Source organism: Nelumbo lutea, chromosome 8, assembly GCF_056320005.1.
Source record: "Nelumbo lutea isolate HS-2025 chromosome 8, American lotus-T2T, whole genome shotgun sequence".
NCBI classification, from domain to species: Eukaryota; Viridiplantae; Streptophyta; class Magnoliopsida; order Proteales; family Nelumbonaceae; genus Nelumbo; species Nelumbo lutea.
In genome coordinates this window covers 17,491,843-17,517,937 of record NC_142691.1, presented here as the reverse complement: position 1 = coordinate 17,517,937, position 26,095 = coordinate 17,491,843, and the positions used below count along the sequence as shown (strand labels likewise).

General features: G+C 39.1%; 1 protein-coding gene and 1 long non-coding RNA gene across 2 annotated transcripts; one reads left to right on the top strand and one right to left on the bottom strand.

Moving 5' to 3' along the window:
- Window positions 1-1,697: 1,697 nt before the first annotated feature.
- LOC148843076 (RNA-binding KH domain-containing protein) lies at window positions 1,698-18,532 on the top strand. Its single transcript, XM_088957804.1, has 13 exons — window positions 1,698-2,123; window positions 2,218-2,427; window positions 8,974-9,050; window positions 11,240-11,350; window positions 14,571-14,639; window positions 16,073-16,129; window positions 16,220-16,258; window positions 16,394-16,498; window positions 16,585-16,667; window positions 16,754-16,835; window positions 17,463-17,606; window positions 17,694-17,768; window positions 18,022-18,532. Exons 2-13 carry the CDS (start codon window positions 2,226-2,228, stop codon window positions 18,136-18,138), a joined length of 1,161 nt encoding a protein of 386 aa, XP_088813930.1. The 5' UTR covers window positions 1,698-2,123; window positions 2,218-2,225; the 3' UTR covers window positions 18,139-18,532.
- A 1,775-nt stretch (window positions 18,533-20,307) lies between these two features.
- LOC148843075 (uncharacterized) lies at window positions 20,308-20,921 on the bottom strand. Its single transcript, XR_016102865.1, has 2 exons — window positions 20,667-20,921; window positions 20,308-20,500 (listed from the first exon to the last, which is right to left on the bottom strand). It is a non-coding gene; the product is annotated as an uncharacterized LOC148843075 (long non-coding RNA).
- Window positions 20,922-26,095: the final 5,174 nt, after the last annotated feature.

The window sequence follows — 26,095 nt, the reverse complement described above, 5'->3', positions numbered from 1 at the left end:
ATTTTTTTTTTTATTGTGTAGTATAAAAGGTCATTGCATAAACTTACATGAGGTAGAACTAGTTGACTAATTTTTCAGGTTCTATAGTGTCCTAAGATGTCCAATGAAATGAATGGAGTAAAAGAATCTAACTAAGTTTGACAAAGTATATGAAAAATGATGCCAAAAAGGTGTGGATAAAGTAATATCTTGAATAAGGTAACTAATAAATCAATGAACAACAAACATGTTGGTAGAAAACTAAAATAGGAAAAAAGGAAGTAGGGAGAAACAATTGGTAAGAATTCTTCATCTGATGAATAATGTAGCACTCTGTTTCCATTTCCAAATAGATTAAGAGGCTCTTTTTGAGAACAAAAATTTTAGTGGTATAATCCGCTATTGCTAGCAATTTTGATTACATTAATGGCATTCCCCTCCATTAGGAGGTTGAATTGATAATGATTATAAATTCGAATCCCAGTGATAAAACTCTAACTTGTCATCTGTCCATGTTTAATGAGATGTGGCATTCCCCTCCACGTTTAATCATTATAAATTTTAGTGGTAGGAGCTTGAATTGATAGCATAAACCCTAGGTCCAGACAATAAAAAAAGGTTCTTTATCACCACGTTTAATGAGACGTGGTTTTATTTTTACGCCTTCAAGCTCCTACCAGCAATCTCTGCAGCTACGAGAACAAGATCCATCTATAAGATGGCAAAATTTCATACCACACGTGGACTCTAATATTTATTTGAACCCAATCCTCTGATCTAAAGACATTAGGTTTTTTTTTTTTTACCAATATCAATCCAACTATAATCAATTAAGCAACTTCTCAGCAAAGCATGAATATATCAACATAAGTATGGTTTTTTGAACTGTGTCACATTTGACATATCCATCAAAAAAATGTTCAATTGTAGACTCCAATTTAATTGGATAATGGTCCCTCTCTCTTTTGTTCATTTAATGCATCTGTGCATTCAAATGGTAAGTGACATCAACTCATAATTATCAGTCCTCATGCGACGGGATCTGCTGTAAGCAGCAAGTATAAAACAAATTATAAAAATTAGAAAAAAATTAATATATAAAATGATCAAGAAATAAAAACCAGTCGTGGAAGCGGAATGGGATCGGCAATTTGGCATAAGTGGGGGCAAAGTAAGTGATGACTACCTCTCTTCTTGTTGCTCTGCAAAATGAACTCCTCACATGGGATTTTAACAACATATGGTTGGTTTTGGTGGTATGACTATGTTGTTTCCGATACATAAGATCCTGAACCATTTTCCTAATGCTTGAGCCTTAGTTATCTTATTGGAAGCATAGAGGATTGTGAAGAAAGCGTTGAAGATTAGAAGTTAGAAGAAGCATGGCACCCAATTGGCCATTTGATAAATAAACCTAATATATTCCAAAAAGATAAACATTTTATTAACATATCGATGAACTCCCCCACTTGGGGGTGGGTTGCAACAAGTGGACAGCTGCCTAATACACTTGTCCAATTCCATGCAACCTAAGTCTATAACATGTGTCTCAAATGTCAGATTCTCAATCCCATTGATTGAAATAACAAATTGAATAAGGGGTAGAATTGGAAATAAAAGCCAGGGTCTGTTGACCAAAACTAAGAGAAACATGCTCATTTTTATTAATGGTTATTGGTTATATTTTATATATATATACCCCCAATGATTTTTTACAAGGTCGACTATTCCTAGAGAGAAAAAAAAAGAACTTGAGTGCACAACCCTTAAACCGATCAACCAGCATATAAAAGTGAAAACCAAAATTTACAAGGGGGGTTGATCGGTCAAACCTCTTATTGGCCGGGCCTAACCTGTTTGCCTCTGACCTAGGCCCTGACGTGGGTCTGATCCCGATCCGACTTGTAGACAAAATATAAGGGCGCCAAAGTTTTCGGGCCGGTCCGGTCTGGGCTAGAAATGATAGCCCTAGAGGATCCGGAGCCTGCAGGCGAATGGGCCACGCACAATCTCCTACACGTGGAGTTGGTGGCGGTGAAGTTTCTCTAAGAATTGAAAAACCCTGCCCTGACTCCGGTTTTTATTTTTCCCGACCCCTTCTACCGCCTTCCGACCTCAATCCCCACCGCCGGCGAGGCAAGAAGGTATCTCTCTCTCTCTCTCTCTCTCTCTCTCTCTATAGTATTTCGGTATTTCGGTTTCAACAATGGTGGTCACTCGTTACTGGTGAATATGTAGGTCTTGTGATGGAGATAACGGACAGAATGGGGGTCCATAGTGACGGGGAGGAAATGCCAAAGACGAAGCACAAGGGGAAACATGACAAACCAAAGCCATGGGATGACCCCAGCATCGATCACTGGAAGATTGAGAAGTTCGATCCGTCTTGGAATGAAGGTGGAATGCTAGAAGTCAGTTCCTTCTCCACATTGTTCCCTCAATATAGAGGTCTGTCTTCATTTCTACTTCCTATTTTACCCTATTTCTGTTAGGCAGTGTTTTTTTTTTTTTTTTTCCCTTTTTTGGTGTTATACGAGGATAGGTTTGAGGGTCATATAGGTTGGGCATATGAAATTTCGGAACTGGATTTAGTTATGCAATTGAGACGATTTTTTTTTCCAATCTTTTATTTTCCCATCTCTTTGTACATAAATAGTGCTTACTTCGATGTACTTTCCATAAATTGTAGTTGTTCTTTCTTTTCCTTCTCTCTCTCTCTCTCTCTCTCTCTCTCTCTCTCTCTCTCTCTTCTCATGTCAAGAAGTTATGTGCTTAATTAGTAAATTGGTTTGTGTTCGTGACAGCAACATCGTAGATAGAGGAAATAAAATGGAAATGGTAGAGATTTGTAGAAATAGTGTGAAAAATGGTTATGCCATCTAGACTTCAAATATTCAACTTCAAATTGGATCACTATCATCATATAAGCCTTGTTCCAACTATTTGGGGTCGACTACATGAGTCCTATTTTACCATTCTGTTCTGTTGAGTGGCATATCGGTCGTTGAACTATGGAGGCTTAAATCATTTCTTATTACTTCCATCCAAGTCCTTTTGGATTTATGTTTACAAACTGTGAGCTATAATCATCTTTCTTATGAGAAAGGGTGATTAATGGGATGAAATCAAATGTTTTCTGAAGGATACATGGTTATAGTTCCTTTAGAAATGGAAGAACTTTCCTGATTGATGTGGTAGTTCATCTTAATATGGTTTATATTGTGAATGATTATGGAGGCGTAGTAAGTCAGTTATATGAGGGAAACAAGCAAGTCTTGAGGTTTATCAGGAGCTGATCATGGAGCACTGAGATGGTAGTGGCAAAGAATCAGGGTTTGAGTGGAGATCTGATACAATGATCAAAGTCTAGTTTACAGGTGGGAGTTGGGTATCATGGGCTGGCCTTCACCTGCAAGAAAGACAACTTAGATCTGATTCAGAGGTTAGAATTACATACAATCTTCTAATGTATGACCAGTAGGCCAGTAAAAGAAATTTAATTTTTGCACTCAGAAATTAAGTTAAGTCCCTTCAAAGATAAATGCTTTACTGGAAGAGGACACGTGGAGATGGAGCTGGAGTTGGAGTAGTGATGGAGTTTTCTCTGTGAGCTCTTTTGCTAGTAAGCTAGCTACTGGCCCTCAAGCTGATTTTCCTGCAGAGAAAGTCTGGAACCAGGTTGTCCCTTCAAAGATAAACACTCTACTCTGGGCTGTGGCTTTAGACAAATGTCTCACAAAAAAAAATCTGGTGAAGAGAGGAATCCAGCTCCAGAACCTGCATTGTGTGCTCTGCAATCAGGTGGAAGAGGAGAACAACCACCTTTTTCTGCATTGCTCTGTGTCTTATGCGATCTTGAGCCATTTCTTGTCTCTTTGGCAGCTCCACTGGGTCATGCCAGCGACTGTGTGATCTTTTGTGGTGTTGGGAGCTTAAGGGACAGTCCAAGATCACAGAGTGTTTGGTCTTTGTCTTCCATCCCAGCTGCGGTTTTAAGCACTATTTGGGCTTAAAGGAACAACAGAATTTTCGAAAACAAATATAATGAAGTGGATCAACTTATCTCCTATACATTCGGAAAAATAATTTCTTGGACTGCTGCTGTGAAAGGTCTTCAACCAAGGACTTTAGGAGCCCAGTTGCTGGCTGGGGAGATCTAACTTTCTTTGTACTCTTGGTTTTGGGCTTCAATGGAAAGTCCCTTTGTAATTTGTATGCTGTTCTTTCATTAATAAGTTACCTTACCTTTTTAAAAAAAGTTAAAGTCCCTTCTTATTTCTTGTATTCCTTTGCTTTAAATTTAATGAATTCATTTCAATTATTGATAAGAAATTAAGCTAGGCCCTGAATCCCTAGGAAGTGGTCCTAGACCTTATAGGCCCAAAAACATGTAGTTGACTCACCCAAATTTTGTAAATAAGGTTAAATAGTGGTGGACTGAAGAGTGAAGGGGGGTTAAGTGGAAAGGAGTCAGATTTCATAAAATACTGAAAAGACTTCGGTCCAAAATATAAGAATGGAATAGGGGCCACTTTGGGCAATTAGAGGAATAGAAGTCTTCTCTACTGTCCCAGATTGAGGTGTTGGGATGAGAAGTCCCAAATTGAGGTGTTGGATGAGAAGGAATCCAAAAGGTTGCTTAATGTTCAAGAAAGAGAGGTGAGACGGAATCTGAAGGAGTTGGAAGAGGTCTTTTATAGAGAGGAAATATCTTGGAAGCAGAAGTGAAGACATAAATGGATTAAGGAAGGGGATGGGAATACTAAATTCTTTCATGCCTTGGCTAATAAGAGAAGAATAAAAAATTTTGTGGCTGAATTATAGGTAAATGGGAAGTCAAATGACTTACGAGAACCATGTCAGTTGGCTTTCACTGGGTTAGTAGGTCGGCAAATGCTTTGGCAGATTCTTTAGCTAAACAAGGGGCTTCAAGGGATTCTCTGTTTTTGGCTAATTTGTAACTGCAATTTGAAAAGAGTTGGGTTTGGAACCACCTTTAAGGGGAGGTAACACCTCGTGCCTCCTCTTAGGGTGCTTCATGCTTGTACTATTTCTATCTCTATTTAATAAAATACCATTCATTCATAAAAAAAAAATTATAGGTAAATGGGGAGGAAACTTATCCTTAAGATTAGATAGCTAGGATTTTTGTGGATCATTTCAAGTCACTTTTTAGATGACCTTTGAATGGTAGGTTGAGGGTGGAAGGAGTGAATTGGCCACATTTGTCCCAGGATGACATAAGGTGGATAGAAAGGAATTTTGAGGAAGGGGAAATTAAACAGGTAGTCTTATCAATGGATAGATCAAAGGCTCTAGGCCATATGGATTACTATGGCTTTTTATTAGGACTATTGGGAGGTGATAAAAGAAGATATTTTTGAGGATTTCTAAGAGATTGCAGATAAGCATACAATTATCCTTGGAGTCAATGCCACTTTTTTGGCCTTAATCCCCTAAAAGATAGGAGCTAGTCAACCTAAGGATTTCAGATCTATTAGCTTGTTGACTAGTATTTATGAAATCTTGGATAAGGTTCTTTCCCTGAGAATTAGAGCTGTTCTTCCCTTCTCATTAGTCAAGCTCAAGGTGCTTTTGTGCAGGGTAGACAAATAAGTGACCAGATTTGAATAGCCAATGATTGTGTGGGGGAAGTGAGGAGGTCTAGCCGTCAAGGTTTTGTTTGCAAATTGGATATCAAAAAGGCTTATGATTTGTGCATTGGAACTTCCTATTAGGGGTGTTGTGTAGTTGTGGTTTTGGTGAAAGATGGTGCAAGTGGGTAAGTGGCTGTCTTGTTTCTTGTCATTATTCAGTTTTAGTAAGTGATTTAAAAGGCGCACTTAGGCACAACACTTTCAAGTGGTGCACGCTTGGTGTGCCTAGGCATGCGCTTGCTGCACCTTGTGCTTCAGTCCAGACGTGTGCCTTTTGAAAAGATATTTTTTAAAAGACCCTAATATGGACTTGTTTGGGATTGCCTTGAGGGGCTTGGTACAAAGGTGGCTTGTAGAATTGGGAATGCATAATTGGGGGGGGGGAGAATAACGGTAATCAAGTATACCTTAGCAAATCTTCCAGTGTACTACATGTCAGTGTTCAGGATGCCACAAGGGATAGTGAGGAAATTTGAAAAAAGTCATGAGGGATTTTCTTTGGGAGCCAAGGGAAAGAAGAAAGTTCATTTGGTTAGATGGGAAAAGGTGGTGAAATTGAAGGTAGAAGGGGGTTTGGGAATTGGTAATGTTAGGTTGAAGAATCAGGCTTTGCTTAGCAAATAGCTTTGGAGGTTTCCAAATGAAAATGAGAAATTATGGCACAAAGTTGTTGCAAGCATTCATGGCATGTCGAGCAACGGATGGGATGCTGGATGTCTTCATAGGGCTACCTTGGTTGCTCCCTGGAAGGCCATCCATGATGTTTTCCCTACTTTCCTAAATCATATATGTATGGCTTGTCTTTTGGTAGTAAAATCAGATTTTGGGAGGATGTGTGGATTGGGGATACTCCTTTGGGTGAGAAATTTCCTTGTCTTTGTGATCTGTCCAGGTTCAAGGGTAGGCCTATTTCAGATTTCCTAAGTCAACCTTCTAACCTCCTAGGGTTGAATTGGAACTTTGGCTTTAACAGGAACCTTAGAGAGTCTGAACTTCTTGTAGTGTCCAAGCTGTTAGGCTTGCTGAATTCAGTGTTCTTGGGAGAAGGTGGGGTAGATTCTAGGATTTGGGTCCTAATTCTGATGGGTCGTTTTCTTGTAAATCCTTTCTACACTCATTGGTTGCCACCTCCTCTTCTCATCCTTTCCCAGTCAAAAAAATTTGGTGCCCTCCCATTCCCCCTAAAATCAATGCTTTTTGTTGGGAAGTATTTCATGGTTGTATTAATACTTTTGATGTACTTCAAAGAAAAAGACCAAATTGGTGCTTGTCCCCCAACTGGTGTGTCCTGTGTAAGTTGAATGGTGAGACTGCTCCACCTTCTAATATCTTGCCCTTTTGTCAGTTTTATTTGAAATTGGTTTACTTCCCTTTTTGGGTGTAGGTGGTTTTCTCCTGATGGGTTGGAAGGTTTATTCAGCCCTACTAGTATTAGTGGCATGAAAAGGAGGGGTAGGATCCTATGGAGGTGTACTAGAGCAGCACTACTTTGGACTATTTGGGAGGAAAGAAATGCAAGAATATTTGAAGGAAAAGAAAAATGTAAGGAAGCACTGGTAGAAACAATAACATTGAGGGCGACTCATTTGGCAAAAAGCTTAAAGTTGTTTTCAGCTTTTAAGGTCGAAGACTTTTTAGGGTTTGGGGACTTATTGTTGCCTCTTCATCTACGAGACAACAGTTTTTTGAGGCATGGTCTCCTCCAATAGATGGATGGAAGAAGCTGAACTTTGATGGGAGTTGTGTGGGTAATCCAGGCCTCTTAGGCATTGGGGGGGGTGCATTAGAGATGAAGATGGAAACATTATTGCTTTGTACTCTGGTCCTGTGGAGCAGGGTGATGTGGCAAGGGCAGAGTTTCTAGCTGTAGCATATGGGTTTGAGAACACTGAAGAGTTGGGTATTAATAGGCTGATCATCGATGGAGACTCAAAAACTGTGATAAAATGGTTGCAGAAAGGGGAAGCGGTGACATGGCAGCTGAGGAATGAATTCCGAAGATTTAAATGGATGTCAAGGGACATGTCAATCCAGGTGGGATGGGTGAGGAGATCTGCCAACAGTTTGGCAGATAGCTTAGCAAAGCAAGGGGTTCAAAGAGCACATATGTTTTGGGCACATCTGTAACTCTATTTTGGGTCAGCTTACTAAAGTTTTTTCTTTGATAGGAAAGAAAAAAGAAGGAAACAAGTATACAAGGAGCATATGGGCTTGTGGGCCAAGTAAAAACTGTAAAAAATAAAAAAACACAAAAAAGATAACCAAATAGAGAAAAGAGTGGCATAATCCACACCCTGCCAATCTCCATGCCTCATTCTGTACTATGAGAATCAAACCTGAGGTTTTCTGCTCCAACATCTGGAGCAATCTAGATCATTATTTCACCCCCAACAAACTTAAACCATTACTATGGCTGCCTTAATTTTAACCTTACTTCTACCTCTCTCCTTGGTCTTCTTTACATGACCCATCTCAAGCTTCCTGTACTATGGTCCCTCCCCTTAAATGCAGGCTTGACCACAATACCACATTTCACTGTTAAAGATCCTGAACCTCCTTAGACAAAGCTCCAGAGACAAAGCTCCAGAATCCATGGATTCACCATGAGATGATTGCGTCCTTAGCAGCAATAAGAGGTTCTCTCTCTCTCTCTCTCTCTCTCTCTCTCTTGCATGAACCTTGGCCTCATGCTGGACTTAGCATCTAGGGTACTGGTCTACTTTCTTGCTTAAGTTTGACTATGAAGATGTTGGCAATGATTCCACTGAAATTTTAGAATATGTAGAGTATCAAGAAAATGGATACTAGGATCCTGGTGAAGTTTTAGAGTGAATGGTGGAATATGATAGGTCATGAGTGGAAAACTTGCACCAGCTTATCGATGAAAAAAAATTGCCACAGCTAGTCAATCATGGAGAATTAGATCTTTCTATTTCTACTTTTCTATAGTTGATAACTATCTTTTTTTTTTGTCTTACTAAGTGTGATTATATTGGATGGAACAAAGAACCAGGGAACGATCCCCAGAGGTTGGTTCAGTTTCTGTAAGTACAACAGCTTTACAAATTCATTTCAGATGGATTCTGTGGCTGATGGGCTTGCTAGGTTTGGCAACGAGAGGGTCTATATGTACAGTAATGGGTCCATGCAGACAGGCTGTTTCATCTTGTATATCATGCACATTCTATCATGTATTATCACTTTGAGTTTGATGTTAATACACATATTGTTTTTCTTCTTTGAAAAAATTGTGATTTTCTCAGGTTTGTTCTTATTGTTCTTTAATATACTTGTGTATGTTTTCTTATCCATTAGCATTTACCTTCATGTCTTCCAGAGAAGTACTTGCAAGAAGCTTGGCCTATTGTAAAGGGTGCACTGAAAGAGTATGGTGTTGCATGTGAACTTAATTTGGTAAGTTCCATTAGATGCTTTTGCTTAAATGATGGAACTTTTATGGTTTGGCTTGTTAAAATGAATTATGTTTCTTTCATATTTAATTCAATGTGTATATAATTACAATTTCATGCATATAGGCTAATTAGCATTTATGCATAGATGACTTGCAAAAGTGATTGCATAAGAGACAGCTTATCTTTTAATGACCTGTGGAGGCATTGGGCAGAAGTGGCAAGCAGTTCCTCATTGAAGACAAAGATGCACATGAGCTGGGTACCCCCACCTGAAGGCTTCCTGAAATTAAATTTTGATGAGAGTAGCCTGGGCAACCCAGGCCCTTCTGGGATGGGAGGAATTATAAGGAATGGAAGTGGTTCTGTGGTTCTTTTTTCAGGCCCTTTAGGTGAGGGGGACTCCACGAGGGCAGAACTATTAGCTGCACTACAAGGGGTACAGTTTACTGTACAGATAGGAGTGGAGCAGCTACTAATAGAAAGGTGATTCTAAGGTGGTCGTGGGGTGGTTACAGAATCCAGAGACTGTAGTTTGGTGCTTCAGAAATGAACTAAAAAGATTCAAATGCTTGACAACAAATTTGTATGTTAGAATACAATGGGTAGGGAGATCTGCTAATGCTATTTATCCAAGCAAGGGGCAACGAGGGAACATCTGTATTGGGCTCAGCTGAAATCTTTTTTTTTTTTTTTTAATGTTGGAAGGGTTGGAGAGGTTGCAGCTCGTGCGTCTTCAAGTGTCTTCTGTAAAAGTTGCTTCTAATTTCTTTCTCTAATAAATTCTTAATTTATCAAAGAAAAAAAAGAGACAACTTATCTTAAATTGTCCACATCTGATGTAAGAGTAGGACAATACAAAAATTGTCAAGGACAATGGACCCATTATCTCCTGGCAATCTAGGGCCTTATGAGGGGTTGACTAGATATGGACCTAACTTTTGGCATTTTGTTGCATAAAGTGGTTGTTCTCAGTCTTGAATCATTGTTCTCAAAATTTTCATCCCAAGGTTTTGCCATATCACCAAGCAATGGTCCCTAGGACAATGATGGTCAAATTTATATTATTTACTTTCGAATAAGAGTTATTCTTTTTGGGACTTTCAGTTCCGATCAGAACTCACCTGTTTTGCATGATTAGGGTGGCATTGAAAAGAATTTTTGATTACCCATACAAGGGACCATGATCTTGGGAATCTGAAATGATTTGAGTGAGTTATGATCATTTTAATGATAGGGTATTATATTCTGATGGAGTTTGACATTTAGAAAATTATAATTTTTACTTGGACTTTCTTGGGTCTTAATTAGGGTTTTATTCGATATTTTGAATACTGGACTGGCTGGTTAAACCATAACCCACTCTAGTTAAAAGTTAAAACTATCTGGTCCTGGTGTTTTGGGGTTGAATTGCCTAGTTAAGCCAGGAAATTAGAATCAGGAAACTTTTTTTTTTAAAGACAGTATATTATAAAGCAGGAATATTTTTTGCTTCAATTCCCTCTCCAGTTTTCAATAAAAACATTTGTTTTCTCATAAATGGGTGTTAGAAGGTGTTGTAAAAGAAGCTTTTATTGTTGAATGAAGTTAAAATCATTCTATGAGATTGTTTTGATAATTTATCATTCGAGAATTTTCTCTGTTGGTTTGAACAGGCTTTCTTGTGATCTTAATGGAATAAGGCAAGTGCTAAGTTAGCACCTTGCACCCCCACACCTCAAAGAAAAAAAAAAAAACATAATGCCTTAATGGTTAAATTGGGTTGTTGGAAGAAAGGGGAGATTATGATCTTGCATGTAATACATATATGGATAAGGATGAATAGAGCTTTATGGATCCATTGTCAATTCAAATTTGGGCTAACGAGGCTCTAAGTTGAGCTCAAAATTCAGTGAAGTTACAAGCTGAGTTTAGTTTATTAGAGATAACTTCGGACTTAAGTCACTTACCCAAGTCGAGGGAGGGGAAACGAAGTCCATAAGTTGTTAAACTTACCAGTTGACCAACTTGCCCCCCTCTAAATATCGGAAAATGAACGAGGCCTTAGATGTAATGAGGCAGATGGTAATTATGATAATTAATTTGATGATGGTAACCCTGCCTTCTGTTGTCATTTCCTTGTAAGTGAAGTCATGGTAAGTACTTAGCTATGTTGTTTTTGTTTGACTGAGTGTAACCACTACCACTATTCAGGTTGAGGGTTCTATGACTGTTTCAACAACTCGGAAGACCAGAGATCCGTATATCATCATTAAAGCTAGGGACCTCATAAAGCTTTTATCAAGAAGTGTTCCTGCACCTCAGGTATATCTTTTTCTATGTAATTAAGTGTTTATATTGCAATTTTTTCTTTTGTACCATGTGGATATTCTATAGGGTTTTGGAACATGTAAAGTTCAGAAATACATAACAATCTCATTATTTTTCCTTTGTTATGAGTTTAGCAGCTTAATGTAAAGCAACTTTGTTGACTATTTTTTCAAGAGCATCTGTTAAAAAAAGAAAAATGGAAAAAATAAATTATAAAAACTGTCTGTTTGAGAGCTTTTTGAGGTTGAAATTTCTGTTGTCACATCTGAACATCAGGGTGGAGGAGCACATAGTTGGTTGTGACTTGTGGGGCATATTTTCCCCCTACTTAATTACTTATTTAGTAAATGTAAAAAGGTAAACAACTTTACTCCTTAAAAGCCATTGACCGAATCTTGTATCTTATCCTCTGGCTTCTGTGCTGGCAAATTGTGATGCATTCATCATCAGTCAGAGTGATAGCTGTTGCCTGGTTCAAGGGTGAATGTAGCTTGGGGAATTCTGGTATGGGTGAGGTGTTTAGATGGGTTCATATTAACAGTCTTCTCCGATAGGTCATGGGGATTCAACAAGAGCTGAGCCAAAAATATCTCTAATACAGGAACATAGTGGTGGAGGGGGATTCATGGGTAGCTGTTGCCTGGTTCAAGGATAATTGTAGAGACAATTGGCAAGGTTCTTGGCAATGTTGGCATGTGATGGGGGAGGTGAGACAGCTGGCAAGGGAATTGTGTAGAACTTTTACCTAGATTTAGAGGTCAACCAATGGTTTTGGTTGATGCCTTACCTGTTGGTTTACTTTCTTTCTGTCTTAAAAATCCCAGTGAGGGTTGACAAAAAAGTCAATAAAAATCCCATTCTTATCAACTGGAACATGGTGTAGAAATATTTTGTTGCTTGGTAAGTGGGTGTGGAGATTTCCATTAGATACAGGTAAGTCATGGAATGCTGTGATTATTTAATGGATGAGATACAGTTGTGGATTCAAAAGCCTCTTTTGTCTCTCCTTGGAAATTAATGGCAGAAATTCTTAATGATTTCTTGTTTGGGTTTGTTATAGTGCTTCAAATGGTAGAAAGGTTAAATTTTGGGAAGACTTATGGAGGGTGGAAATGCAATTAAAAGAGAAATTTCCTAGTACAGTATCCCAATGTGTCACAAATTATAATTTGGGGTTAGTTTAGGATCTAGGCTTTAGGAGAGGGTTAAAGGAATATGAAATGACCCTGGTCATGGAACTCATTGATCTACTAGGAGGCACTTCCTTTGATTTGTCCATCACTCAGTAGAAAGTAGTCTTGGACTGGAACCTCTTCAGCCTAACAGATTAAAGTTAAAACTTTGATGGAAGCTCTTTAGGAAATCCCGGGCTTTCAGGAATTGGATGAGTGCTCAGGGATGACACAGGGAAAGTGGTAACCCTATTTTCAGGCCTGATAGGAGTAGAGGACTTGGCAAGAGCAGAAATAATGGCCTTACTTGAAGGTCTGAAACTAGCAAAAAAGTGGGGATTTAAGAAATTGGAGATAGAAGGTAATTCAAAATTAGTAATTTCCTGGATGGATGACAGCAATCCAGGTTTGTGGAAGTTCAGAAATCTAATCAGAGAAATAAAGAGGTTAGTAGAGGATCTTGAGGCAAATTTCAAGTGGGTTAAGAAAACAGCAAATGACATGGCTTATACTTTGGCAAAACAAGGGGTATATAGGTATCAACTTTTCTGGGCAGATTTGGGATAATCTTGTAACTTGTGAAAAGCTATGCTTCTCGTATGTTTTTAAAATTTGATCTTAATCTGTACTGTATTTCTTCCTCTTACAATCAAATGAATTCCTATTGATTACTGATAAAAAGAAATTGGATGGCTATTGCTTTTTTTCGAACAATTTTGCAAAACTCTTCACCTTTTAGGGTTTTTCCGGGCAAAGACATTTGGAAGAGACTTACTGGCTTGGTGTTGGGAGGGAATACATTAGAAGATTAATACTTGTAAGATCCTCAAAGAAAGGAGACCTAGATGCCTTCACAGGATTTGGAAAATTTCTAAAAGGACACTCTCTCTCTCCAATTAAGAGAGGGTTATGGAGATGCATGAGAGCAGCTATCCTTTGGTTCTTTTGGGAAGAAAGGACTGAGAATTTTTAGTGAAGGAACTCATGCTAAAGAAGCCTTAATCGAAAATATAACAATAAAGGTGGTGCATTGGTCAAAACTATGCCCCTTTTGATTCTTTCTCTGCTGAGGATATCACAAGTAGCTCGAAACAAGTTGCTTCATCATCTTCAGTTAGAATTATTGCCTTAATGGACTGGTCCCCATCACTTGGAACCTGATATAATTGAACTTTGGTAAGTGCAGTTTGGGTCTTTGGGAAACCCAGGAATTTCAGGAGTGGGGAGGGGGGAATCTTTCGGAATCATGAAAGAGAGGTATAAGGTATTATCTATCTATTTAGGACTAATTGGCCAGAACCCAATAGAGACTGAATTAATGGTAGTACTTCATGCCTTCATGGACTAAAACTAGGGAGGTCACTCAGAATCTCGGATATGGAATCTTTATTGTGGAGGGTGATTCAAGGATAATAGTAGAGTGGATAAGACATCCATGGGGACAAAGACATACTTTAAGCGAAGCAAGGAACATAGCAAGGGAGCTGAATACCACCTTTGCTTAGTGAACGGTATGTTAGATACCCTAGCAAGATAGTACCAGCAGAGACCTTTTTTTGGTGGGGGGGGGGGCACAGATAGCGATATAGAATGATATATGTAATGTAAAAAATGGACACACATGGGTTAGGTAGCTGGGCTAACTGTACTATATATATATATATTTCCTATTCTTTCTCACACATTAAAAAATTGATAAAAAGTTACCAACCAAAAAAAATCCCTGAATGAACAGGATCCAGTTCTTTTGGGGGGTCACCTCCCAATGAATATATTTAATGTGTAAAAGGAAGGGTTAAGACTCAAGTAGCATAAACTAGCCTTAAACATGGGCTGCTTAGAATGGTATCATCTTGATTGTCCATTCACAAATATGACTTATCTGCTAGCCCAGAATTGAGGGTTAAGTAGCGTATTTTCTTGATCTGTTAAACCTTTCCTTCACCTGGAATATAATCAGAGGTTTAATAAAATAATGTAAAAGTAATATGTCTTCTCCATTAAACATTGGGATTCACTTGTAAGGTTTGTTGATGTGATAGGCAATCAAGATACTCAATGATGAAATGCAATGTGACATTATTAAAATTGGTGGTCTCATCCGCAACAAGGTATGCTCTATTTTGTCTTTCACTATTAGTTGATGTGGTCCTTAATGTTTTTTGTTTTCTTTTCTATCACTTTTCCTCTTTTTTTTTTTTTTGGAATTTATGATGAACTGTTCATGTTCTTTTTTTCCTGAGGCTATGAAGATATTTAAGGGAGGCATCACTGCCTTTTTAGCTGTATACATTAGCAGATTTTTTGGGGAAGTTTGTTGGATGCTTTAAATTTTTTTTGGCGTTCTTTTCCTGCCAGGTAACTATCATTTTATTAAGATTTAGGAAATAGAAAAGGGTGATACATGCAAGAGCCAAACAAGGGTATAGGAGAATCTACAAAAAGATGAGTGTACCTGCACAAAGATAAACCAATTTATGTATCCAGGCTCTCCAACACAACATAAATGCCCTATAGAGAAGTCAAGATTAGAAAGTCTACACTCTAAAGGGACCCCCTACTCTAGTTTAACATATTATGGACTGTAACCTACTCTAGTTTTATATACAGTATCCTCATCTGTTTTTCCTTCATTATGGATGATTGATCCAAGTTATCAGAAGTGATCGGTTTGGAGTATCTCCTGATCATCAATTTATATTGAAATTGCAGTACATGTACTCTGTCTTGGTCTGGCTTATCTTAAAAACCTTTTAATTCTAAAAACCATTCTAAGTCCTATAAATGAATGCTATGTCATCAACAAAAAATATAGGCTCCAGGACCTCCTGTAGATGTCTAGGTAATTGATCCAATATACCATCTTGTTTTTTTATAATTGATTGGGCTTCTATTGTAAGCTATGTGCAAGAGGATGGGTTTTTTAGACAGGAGTATTTGGAATAAAGGTATTACATGGTAGATAGACTCCTTGAGGTTTTTTAGCTGCTCCCTATTCCTTTCTCTTTATTCTATTGATGTTACATGTCAATATACTTGTTTAATAAAAAATATTTGTAGTAGACTGCTCTTTCCAATCCAACAATTAAACGGGTACTTAAATTTAGTGAAACATTATGGCCATAAAATTCTGTGGCAGAGTATTTGTATTCACATAACTATAACTATATGCTTTGGATGGTGACTGGAAGTATGATGTGCAAAGAAGGAAAATGAAAGATGAATAGAACAGTAGAGAGTTTGAAAATGGGGCAGTAGCTCTCACTCTGTCCCAAACTCCACATCACATTTGTATTTATATAGGAGTTTGAAATAACGAAATTACAAAAGAGCCCTTAACGGGTGGGCTGAGAAAGTAGAGAGGATACTAGGGATATGTGGCCCAGGCCCTTACAGAAATAAGAAACATGCATTGCATCCCACTCCAACATTATGTCTCACAACAGTGAGAGCCACACTTTTGTTTCTTACTGCATGTTTAGCAATTTTGTGCTCTTGTTAAGCCTGATGGTGTGTATCGATCTGGTAATTTCTATCTTCTCAGGAACGATTTGTTAAGCGAAGGCAGCATCTTCTGGGCCCCAATTCATCCACACTGAAGGTACAATTGCAATCATATTCTTGAAGAGAAATTTTCTTCCCTAGCATTTTCCAGTTTGTTAGTTTTATTTTGACATCATCTGTTATGCAGGCTATCGAGATTTTGACAAAATGCTATGTTCTAGTTCAGGTTTCTCTCTGCAGCATTATGATTTTGTTTTGTGATGCATTTTTCTCTTACTTCTTCCTGGTAGCTAGATTATGTGATTATCCAAATGGACAGTCGAAGACTGAAATGATGTTAATTTAACTTGTAAATGGCCAGGGAAACACAGTTGCTGCTATGGGCCCATTCAAAGGTCTAAAGCAAGTCCGAAGGATTGTAGAGGATTGCATCCAGAACAAAATGCATCCTTTATACCATATCAAGGTGACTCCTCATGACAGTGACTGGACAAGCAACTTACGTTTCTTTGATCTAAAATTGTGGTTTCCTTTATCTTTACCAATAAACAGATCCTCATGATGAAACGTGAGCTTGAAAAAAATCCAGCATTGGCAAATGAGAACTGGGATAGGTTCCTTCCCAAGTTTAAGAAGTAAGGAATTTCAGTTAGTTCACTACTAAGACATCTCTTATGTTTTTATGTTGTTATCTGATCATTATGAGAGTTTTTTTTTCCAGGAAAAATGTTCAGAAGAAGAAAGTAAAGGCTAAAGAGAAGAAACCATATACACCCTTCCCTCCCCCTCAACAGCCCAGCAAGGTGAGATAAACATGAGCATTTTGGTTATTTTAACATCCAACAAGAGACTCAATGCTCTGGCTATTCCTACTTAGTCTTTATATGGCTTGTGACTATTTCCTGTTGGCCCAAAAATATTTTCTGTTTAGAAGTCCATCCAAATCTAAATAAATAAATAAGCATGAAATGTGCAAGTAATAACTACATTCAATTTTATCTGTCTTGTAATATGTTCTTTCTGTTACATTTCCTAAATTTAAAGATATACAGCAGTACATGGTTCACCTTGATTGCTCTAATGGATTTGAATGTTAGTCAGATCCAAGTGAGGGGGTATTGCTTTCAATTTCTTTGCATGTTGGCTAGCTCTGTGACAGATAGCTTTGTACTTGTCTCATGGTAGAAGACTGGGCATGAGCTTTTCCCCAATGTTTTGGTTTTACCCAAGCAAATTTGAACTGCTTATTTTTGTTGCATGATATGATTTATTAATATGTTTGGTTTCTTTTTCTGTTTTCTTTTCTGGTTTCTTCTTGTATATATATCCTGCTAGAATGTCAACTTGTTGATTGAGTATTTTTCTGAAGTCCGTTGATCATCCAAAAAGTACAGTTATTTACTTGGTGAGCAATTGTTTAACTTTTTCAGATTGACCTCCAATTGGAAAGTGGTGAATACTTTTTAAGTGACAAAAAGAAATCAGCAAAGAAGTGGCAAGAGAAGCAAGAGAAGCAAGCAGAAAGAACGGCTGAAAACAAAAGACAAAGAGAGGCTGCTTTTGTTCCTCCCAAGGTTGAAATTGAGCTCTGTTCCCAACACTTTCAGTTGTTATATATGCGTTTTATTTGATCTGTGCCCTCTCCATCTTGGATCTTGTAGGAACCTACAAGGGAAGAACATGATAAATCCAGTGATGAGAAGAATGATGTCACTGCAATGGCGATGTCCTTGAAGGTATGTATCTGGAACATTTGTTTTGGAATTAGGTGGCGTTTGATAAATCTGAAAAGTTGAAAAGATATTAAAAGTGTCTGAAATCTGAAAAGAGCTATGATGCTTTTCTATTTTTAGATGTTCTGAATAGATAAGGTTGTTTGTGTTGGTCAATCATTCAGCATCTGAAGTTTGATGATTTTACTATTTTACCCCCAAAACAGATTAAGGTTGTTGGTATGCATATGCCTAATTTTAAGATTTTCCTTTGCAGGAAAAGGCAAAGAAGTTTGGTAAGCAGAAAGCTGTTGAAAATATCAATCCCGAAACATATATTGCTACTTCAGACAAAGCACCTTCAAAAAAGAAGGCCCGGCACTTAAAGTCTTGATTTGTGAAGATGCATGGCATTCTCACTCTAAGGTTTCTACCTTATGAGGGTTTATGGCCTCTTGTTGTAAAAGAGTAGCGAAGATCAACCTAAAGTTGCTACCCAAGAAAAGAAAAAGAGAAAGAAAGAGGATCAACCTATTAACTGCGGCAATGGCAGGGGAGCTGACATAAATAGATGCTAGGACTCATCCAACATGGAAGTGTATTTTTTTTTTTTCACTGGTGAAGTGGTAATATTGATGGTTCACTAGTATGGATCAATTATGAAGACTTTCGCCAAAAATTAAAAAGCTTAAAGACTCGAAGCTTGTCAGGTTCCTTGTGTATGCTCCCCTCACAATTATTGTTTGGATGATATCATTTAATTTTTAATTTAAAGGTTAATTATATAATTTGGCCTGTTGTAGGTATTGTGATTATCGGGAAAGTGATTTGTGGAATTGGGAGGTGCATGAATGGAGATATACTTGGAACACATTGATAGTTTGATATGTTAGAACTTAGAAAAGAAGGTATAAATTGGTATGCCAGGGAGGCATAATCTAAAAAATATATCAATAACACTAATTTTAGGGCTTAATTGGTTATAGATATAGCATAAAACACGGTAAACACAAACCGCATGAGAAGTAAAACATAATCCGGACACCGGGCACTTACCCATACGGTATTACATGTTAGGCTGTGTTTGGTTGCAGTGCAATTTTAGTTGCACTAGTACAAATGTATGGAAGTGCAAATGTGAAAAATGCATATTCTGGTGTAATTTTGTTTTGGGTTTTATTTTATTTTCTTTTGTCTTTAATTTACTTCATTTTTACTGCAATCAAACAAAAGAAGTTAAAATTTGAAACAAAAATGTCAAAATTTACACTTAAATCATTTGCACTGCCATGGTTTTGCATCAGTGCAAATTTATTTGCATTGCAACCAAACACAACCTTTAGCTTCATCAAATCTCTAAATTTTTAAAAATTAAAAAAACTCAGCCCCATTTAGTTTGTGGAAATAGGGTTTAGAATCAGAATTGAAATGTGTAGGAATTAGAATTCATGATCGTGGGGTTAGTCCCTTCGGAAAGAGTTGGTGATTTTTTTAACCTTGGCTTTCTTATTTTTGATAAGAACAATTGTGCTATTCAACTACCAACGTATTCTGTAAACAGATTATTGTAAACATTTTTTTATATATATAGGCCTAGTATTGTTTTTAAGATTTAATTTACTTTTGTTTGAATTTTCAAAATGATGAATCATACTCGAATAAAATCTGAATATCCAGTAGCACAGCAGCATTCAAATTCAATCAGCGACCTGACTCTTCCATGTTTCTAGCATTAGAAAACTGTTATAGATGCTTAACAAAAGAAAGCACATAAAGCGGTTAATAGATCGAGACTTTCCAGAATTCCAGATTTAGACCCAACATATAAGCAGATCTATGTCAAATCAATCAAATCACCACTGAATTAGCCCAAGTTTTTAAACTAATTTATGCCAAAAGTCTCCAGGCTCCGCTAGTCCATGAAGATCATTTTTTTGGGGGGTTTTAACCGTTCAGTTCACGTCTGAAATCCTAGTTTTACACTTGGGATAGGTGTCAGTTCGGGATTGATGTCAATTCACGGGCGGGTACAAGTGTTATAAGTGAAATTGTTCATAAATTTGAATTGTTGTAAGTCTAAATCAAATCTAAATTCTGAGGTGATGGGTAACCGTGTGGACTCCAAAGTAATGATGTACACAGTAAATGAATTTATTATAACTTGTGATTTACCAGCACACTCTCATTAGAGGACTCTTTGGTGTCCATATTAACTCTCCCAGAAGTTCTTAATTTCATGATTATTGTACCTATAGAGGATCTGAACTTGTATAAATAACTGCATGTATCTTGGTCAGATGACTAGTGCCCGACAATTAAATCTCTTTTGGGTACAAGGAAAAGACTCAGTTTTGAACTTATAACGAAGTTTTATTATTCCTTAGGCCTTAATTAATTGATATGGAGCTCTGATTCTTGTTCTTTCTGCATCTTGTAGTCCATTTCCAAGGTGCAATTAATTGATATGGAGCTCTGATTCTTCTTCTCTCTGCATCTTGTAGTCCATTTCCAAGGTGCAAAAAGTTAGGCATGAAAACGATATATATATATAGAGAGAGAGAGAGAATTGCAATCAGCTAGCCATTATATAGATAATAAATCCAGAAACAAGAAGCTCTTATTGATGCTGACTAATGCTGTAAATTAAACCCTTAAACCCTTAAACCCTTCTTCTTAATAATCACAGCAAGGCTCACAGCGTTTCCCTCCCCCGGGCTCCGTAACGCATGAACAACATGTCTTGCACTCGCCACAAGCTGCTTAGATCAACACAAAAACTTTTACAGTCAGAACTAGAACTGTATGATCTTACACCGGACCACAATAAATTAATTAATAGGAAGAAATTAAGATGATAAAATTAGCCAGTGCTAGTGGAATTAAAAATAAAGTGCATGAGTTGAGTGATGTAGAATGCATTACGGATTGCATATTTTTGGTCTCCCAGAAAATCCATAACAAAGGGAAGGCGAGGTGACCCAGAGCGAACAACTTCAGACGATACTGCCAGCAGAAGCAGGATGAACACTAGATTAACAACAACCTTCATCTCTTCTAGATCTTCTGTATGTTGTAACAGCTGAAAGATGAATATGATCGATCAGAGACGACAAGAGAAATAATAAGATGAACAATTAAGTTATTGTCTCCACTCCAATACACATGCAGTATATATAGGATTTCAATATGGGATGATCGATCGATATTAATTCCATAATGCTAGCTTCAGCCAACCTACGTTACGATCTACCAGCTGGCTACAGAATTTAATCAGCCAATCCATTTCCACGCATGACAATTAAACATGAGTCTGAAGAATCCAGTCGATCGAAGTGACCTACCATGCAGGCATGCACAGTACAGTGACATGCTGGCGTGATCAACTCCAAGTCAGGTAGTGATAATGCATGCGTTAAAAAAATATGGAAAATTAGAATATGAAGAATCCACTCCGGATTTGCATTTTGCACAGCACAGTATGAAGAATCCACTCCGGATTTGCCAGCTATAAAGATAAACTTTAATTGAAAAAATATGGAAAATCAGACCATGAAACCTGCAGGTGCATTGATTGCGATGGAAACCAACCTTGCTTGGCCTCGAGAGTCGGGGGATATGCAGATTTTGCAGCAGCAGTTATCTTATGAAAATGGAGAGTTTCTGGCTTAAACTAAGGGATCACTAATTCACTACCATCGGTATTTCAAAGGGAATCCGAGGGGTGAAATACTGTAATCCGATTCAGTCCTCACAAAATGGTGTAAATTAAAGCTGTGCATTGGGAATATTTACCCGTGAAAAAGTATAAAAATATGGAGATGTTCATGTAAAAGGCTTTGAGCAAAGTGTGAGAACTTTGCGAGTACCGAATCCGGTCATGTTAGGGGTGGATTCGAATCGGGTCAAGCCGAATATTTAACTATTTGAACTCAATTTCCAAAATAATGTTAGGTTTAAGTTCGAGCTTAATTTGATTTAGAGACTTCAGTTTGAATTCGACTCGGCTTAAAAGTTTGTACATTCGAGCTCAACTTGGCTCAAACTTGACTATGGGCACCTAGGTTCTTATAAAAATAAGATATATATATTTTTATTTTATATATACAAAATTAAGAGTTATAATAATTATTTGTTATAATACAAGAAAAATAAAAATGTTATGTATATAAAAAATATTATTATACATATAATAAAAATTATCTATTATATGCATGTATGTATTAGGCTTTATTAGGATTGTGAGCCTCAAGAGCTGAGCTTCATTTGTCTTGAGTTTAGCTCAATTAGAAAATGAGCCTATATATTGGGCTCAATCTTAGCTCGAAAAATGATTTAAACTGAGTCGAATCAAGCTTTTCACAAGCTGAGATCGAATAGATTGTGAAATTCTTGATTCATTTCCGCCCCCTATCAAGGGCCACATGATCCACAAAAACCAAAAAGAATCAAGTCACCTCCACTTTGGCTTGTGTAGTGAACTTGAATGAGCTCTAGTGCAAGTTGCATTTGGAGGAAAAGTGGCCTAAGTATTTACTTACAAAGTTGATTGGTGAAACTGAACCACTTAAGGTGGTCACTGACAAGACAAATGGTTGGAACCTTGTGGGCAAGAAGGAAATTCAGACCACTGGGAATGGGTTTAACCTGTTTTCTTTCACCTTAGTTGAGGACTATAAAATGATCCTGATCACCAAGGGCTTGTGGATCATCAACAACAAATGAATTGCCTTTGTTTAGTGGAAAGTTTCTTTCGACTCGCTCAAAGAAAAGTTGGAGGAAGCTGATTTGTGGGTTAGATTAATAGGTCTTCCTTTTAAGATATAGAATAAGGAGGACTTATGTAGGTCATCCTCAGAGACGTAAGAACCATCCTGAAGCTTGATAATTATACATCTAAAATGTTTAGGGCAATGTTTCAAAGAGTTTGTGTGAGGGTTCAATTATCTCGACCTTTCACATTAAAGATTCCTCACTTTAGAAAACCAAGAAGATTTTATCAAATTGTTTCTTAATGGAAACTAGAGTGAGTCCTGGTCTAGGAAAAAATATTGAGTCCTAGTTTGCATATTGCTAAGTTAGGGCAGCAAACAAGTCGGATCAGGTCTGATCCAAATCTGAACTAGATCCGATATGAGTTGAATTAGGTACTTCTCTTGTTTCTAGTAAATTGGATCGGATTGGAAAAGTCCATCTGTTTAGATAATGAATTGAATTCAGATATACCCCAATCTGATCTGCCACGGCCTGGTCCGGTCTGTTAGTTATGAAATTATATATATATATATATATATATATATATATATATATATATATATATATATATATATATATATATATATATATTATTTATATAATTATATACTATGTGATGGAGGGTGATTTGGCCTGACCTTGTTGCTTAGGTACACGTGGGTATGACCTTGTTCAAGCAGTGACTCAGTATGTCAGCACAATGGACGTGAGCACAACTCGGAGGGAAAGTCCCGTCGAGTTCAGCACGACAACTCGGCAAGTAAACTACTCACCGAAAGCCGCCTTGCCTGCACCTCCTCCCCGGGGTTAAGGCACTTCAGGGGATCCCGAGTTCGGGGCACCTTGACCCCTTTTGAGACTCGAGCTCCTCCCAATAGACCTCGGGCCACTCCTAAGCAAGAACACACCGATTCTTCTCCGGATGCCCCGAGGCACAAAGACCTCGGGTCGGCTAGCTCGGCATAACCGGCTACAGGTAGCCCATCACTCAAAGAACAACCCAACTCAGGGTAATTCGCAGAAGAACAGTTCGGTATACCATAGGAGGGCTTCCTGCCCAACCACCGTACCCGACAAACCTATGGACAGCAGGCATGTCTCCCTCGCCGCACCTGCCACTTTTAGAAAGGCGTCCCACACCTGACAGACACGTATTCTGCACGACGGCCCCGCACGTGCCACCTCAGCCCTGCCTGTAATGACTATGGCAGCCTGACAGTGGCGGTTATACCTGCCTTGTTAGAGGTCAGAGGGCTTGAAGCAACAGAATTCAGTTATAAGGGGCTTATTCTCAAGGAACAAGGTATCCTTGAATCACCTACGTAACCTGCACTCTTAGCCTTCGTTCTCCTTTTGCTTCTTGAACTCAATACTAACTTAAGCATCGGAGCATTCCTACCGGGAAACCCCTCGGGAGTTCTTCCTCTTTCCTCTCATCTCAGGTACCTCTCAGGAGCCATGCGAGCGCCAGTTAGGAGTGACTGGATTGCGCTACATCATTTGGCGCCGTTTGTGGAAAACACTTCAAAAGGCCTTTCTCTCTAAACTTTCTGAGTTCTTGTCTTCCTCAAAACAATTCAACGCTCATGGCTTCCTCTAGCAACGTCGGACAAAGCACGGAAATGGATAACTCCAGGGAACAACCCCAGCTTCTTACTGTCTGTATCGGACAGTTCACCGTCCTCCTCTCAGCGGACGGAATCCCTAGCTTGAATGTGCCTCTCACAGTGGCACCTGTCGTCACCCCACTCCCTGCTACAGTCGGAGCGACGTTCACTGAACCCTTGGTCATGCCCCCAACGGCCAGCTCAAACCAACTGGAGGACTTGATGCAGTGCATGCGGGCCATGTAGGCCCAAATCCAACAGTTCCAGCAAGTTCAACTCTATCAACAACATGTATTGCACCAGGTCTCTCAGTATCAGTATCAGCAGCAATTCCCCCTACTGCCTCAACCTCAACTTTAGTAGCTGCAGTTCTCACCTCGACACCCTGCCTCGCAGCAAGCTAAGTCTTGCCGCTAGGACGAGCGTCCCTCTGGCCAAGGAGAGGCCCCCAAAACCTCCCAAAAAACCAGGCCTCCCCCCGTAGCAGATGAGAGAGACGACTACCCCGATCTCACCGCGGGCAGACAGGTCAGGAGGACCCCAGCTCGCCAAGTCTACGTCACCTCGGCAGTCGAAGTTTGAAACCCCGCTCCTTGAGAACCGGTTCAAGGTCCTGGCGACAGACTCCAAGAAGGACCCCTCTGTTCGCAGCCGTCACCAGTAGACCGGGATACTCCCTACGTAGACCATTCCGAACAATGCAGAGGTGAGCAGCACGAACGCCGAGCCCACCAAGAAGAAGAGATGCCATTGTCGGGCTCGCCGATCTGTCACCCACGATTTGCCCGAGCTCATGGGCAAAGAAGAGGTAAGCTCGGTCGAAGTCAAAGCTCCCCTCCTCTCGGTTCCATCTCCCCTGTCTTCCGAACTCATGGTAGTTCCAATGCCCAAAGACTTCAAGCTCCCCCCTCTTGACAAGTATGACGGGTCGTTTGACCCAAATGACCACGTAGATGCCTATCAGTCACAGATGCACCTGGCGCGAGCCAGTGAGTCGTGCATGTGCGTGGCCTTCTCCACTACTTTTACGGGAGCAGCCCGCATGTGGTATCGGAACTTGGCACCCGGGTCGATAAGAAGTTGGGTGCAGTTCGCACAAACCTTCACGTTCTATTTCGTTACTAGCAAGCGTGTCCGTGAATTGAAGAAAGTCTCCTTAGCATAGTACAGAGAGAGGGAGAATCCATCTGAAGCTATATCAAGTGGTTCAACGATGCCTGTATGCAGATACCATGCCTGGACCCTATCGTACGCCTTGCAGCAGCTAAGAAGGGCATAACACACAAAGAGTTTAAGTGGCACATGTTCATCAACCAACCAACGACCATAACCGAGTTCCTGAAGCTTGCGGATAGGTTCATAGCCACCGAAGAAGAGATCAACCAAAAGGGTGAGGGCGCGCCCGAAAAAAGGAAGAGGGAAGGAGAACTTTCCAACCAAGGGGACAACTAAAAGAAAAAGGACACAGCTCGGGGGGCAAAGCCGGGTCAGTTTTTCCAACCTCCTGTAGTGGATCGAGCTGATTACACCCCATTGAACACGAAGCGGGCTGAAAGCCTGATGACGATCAAGGATGCCCCGTATGTGAAGTGGCCACCCCGTCTAAGGGGGAATCCCAATGAAAGGAATAAGAATTTGTATTGCAGTTTTCGCAAAGATCACAGTCACAGTTCTGAGAGTTGTAAAAACCTCCGCGATGAGATAGAGGAGTTCATCCATCGCGGGTATCTAAGAAACTTTGTACAGAATAATAATAATAGTAATACAACATGTCGGAAAGGGGAGCGCGGTAAGGATGCTCCCGAGTCCAGCAACAGGCCAGTCGAACAACCATAGAGGCAGTCTCCAGAGGAGAGGCCAGTCCGGGGAACCATCCACATGATAGTGGGAGGTTCTATCGTCACGGGTTGCACTTTAGCAGCAGCTCAGACTTCGGTTCGTGAAGCCACTTGAGAGGAGCAGAACCCCCCAAAGTGGCCGAGGACAGAAGAG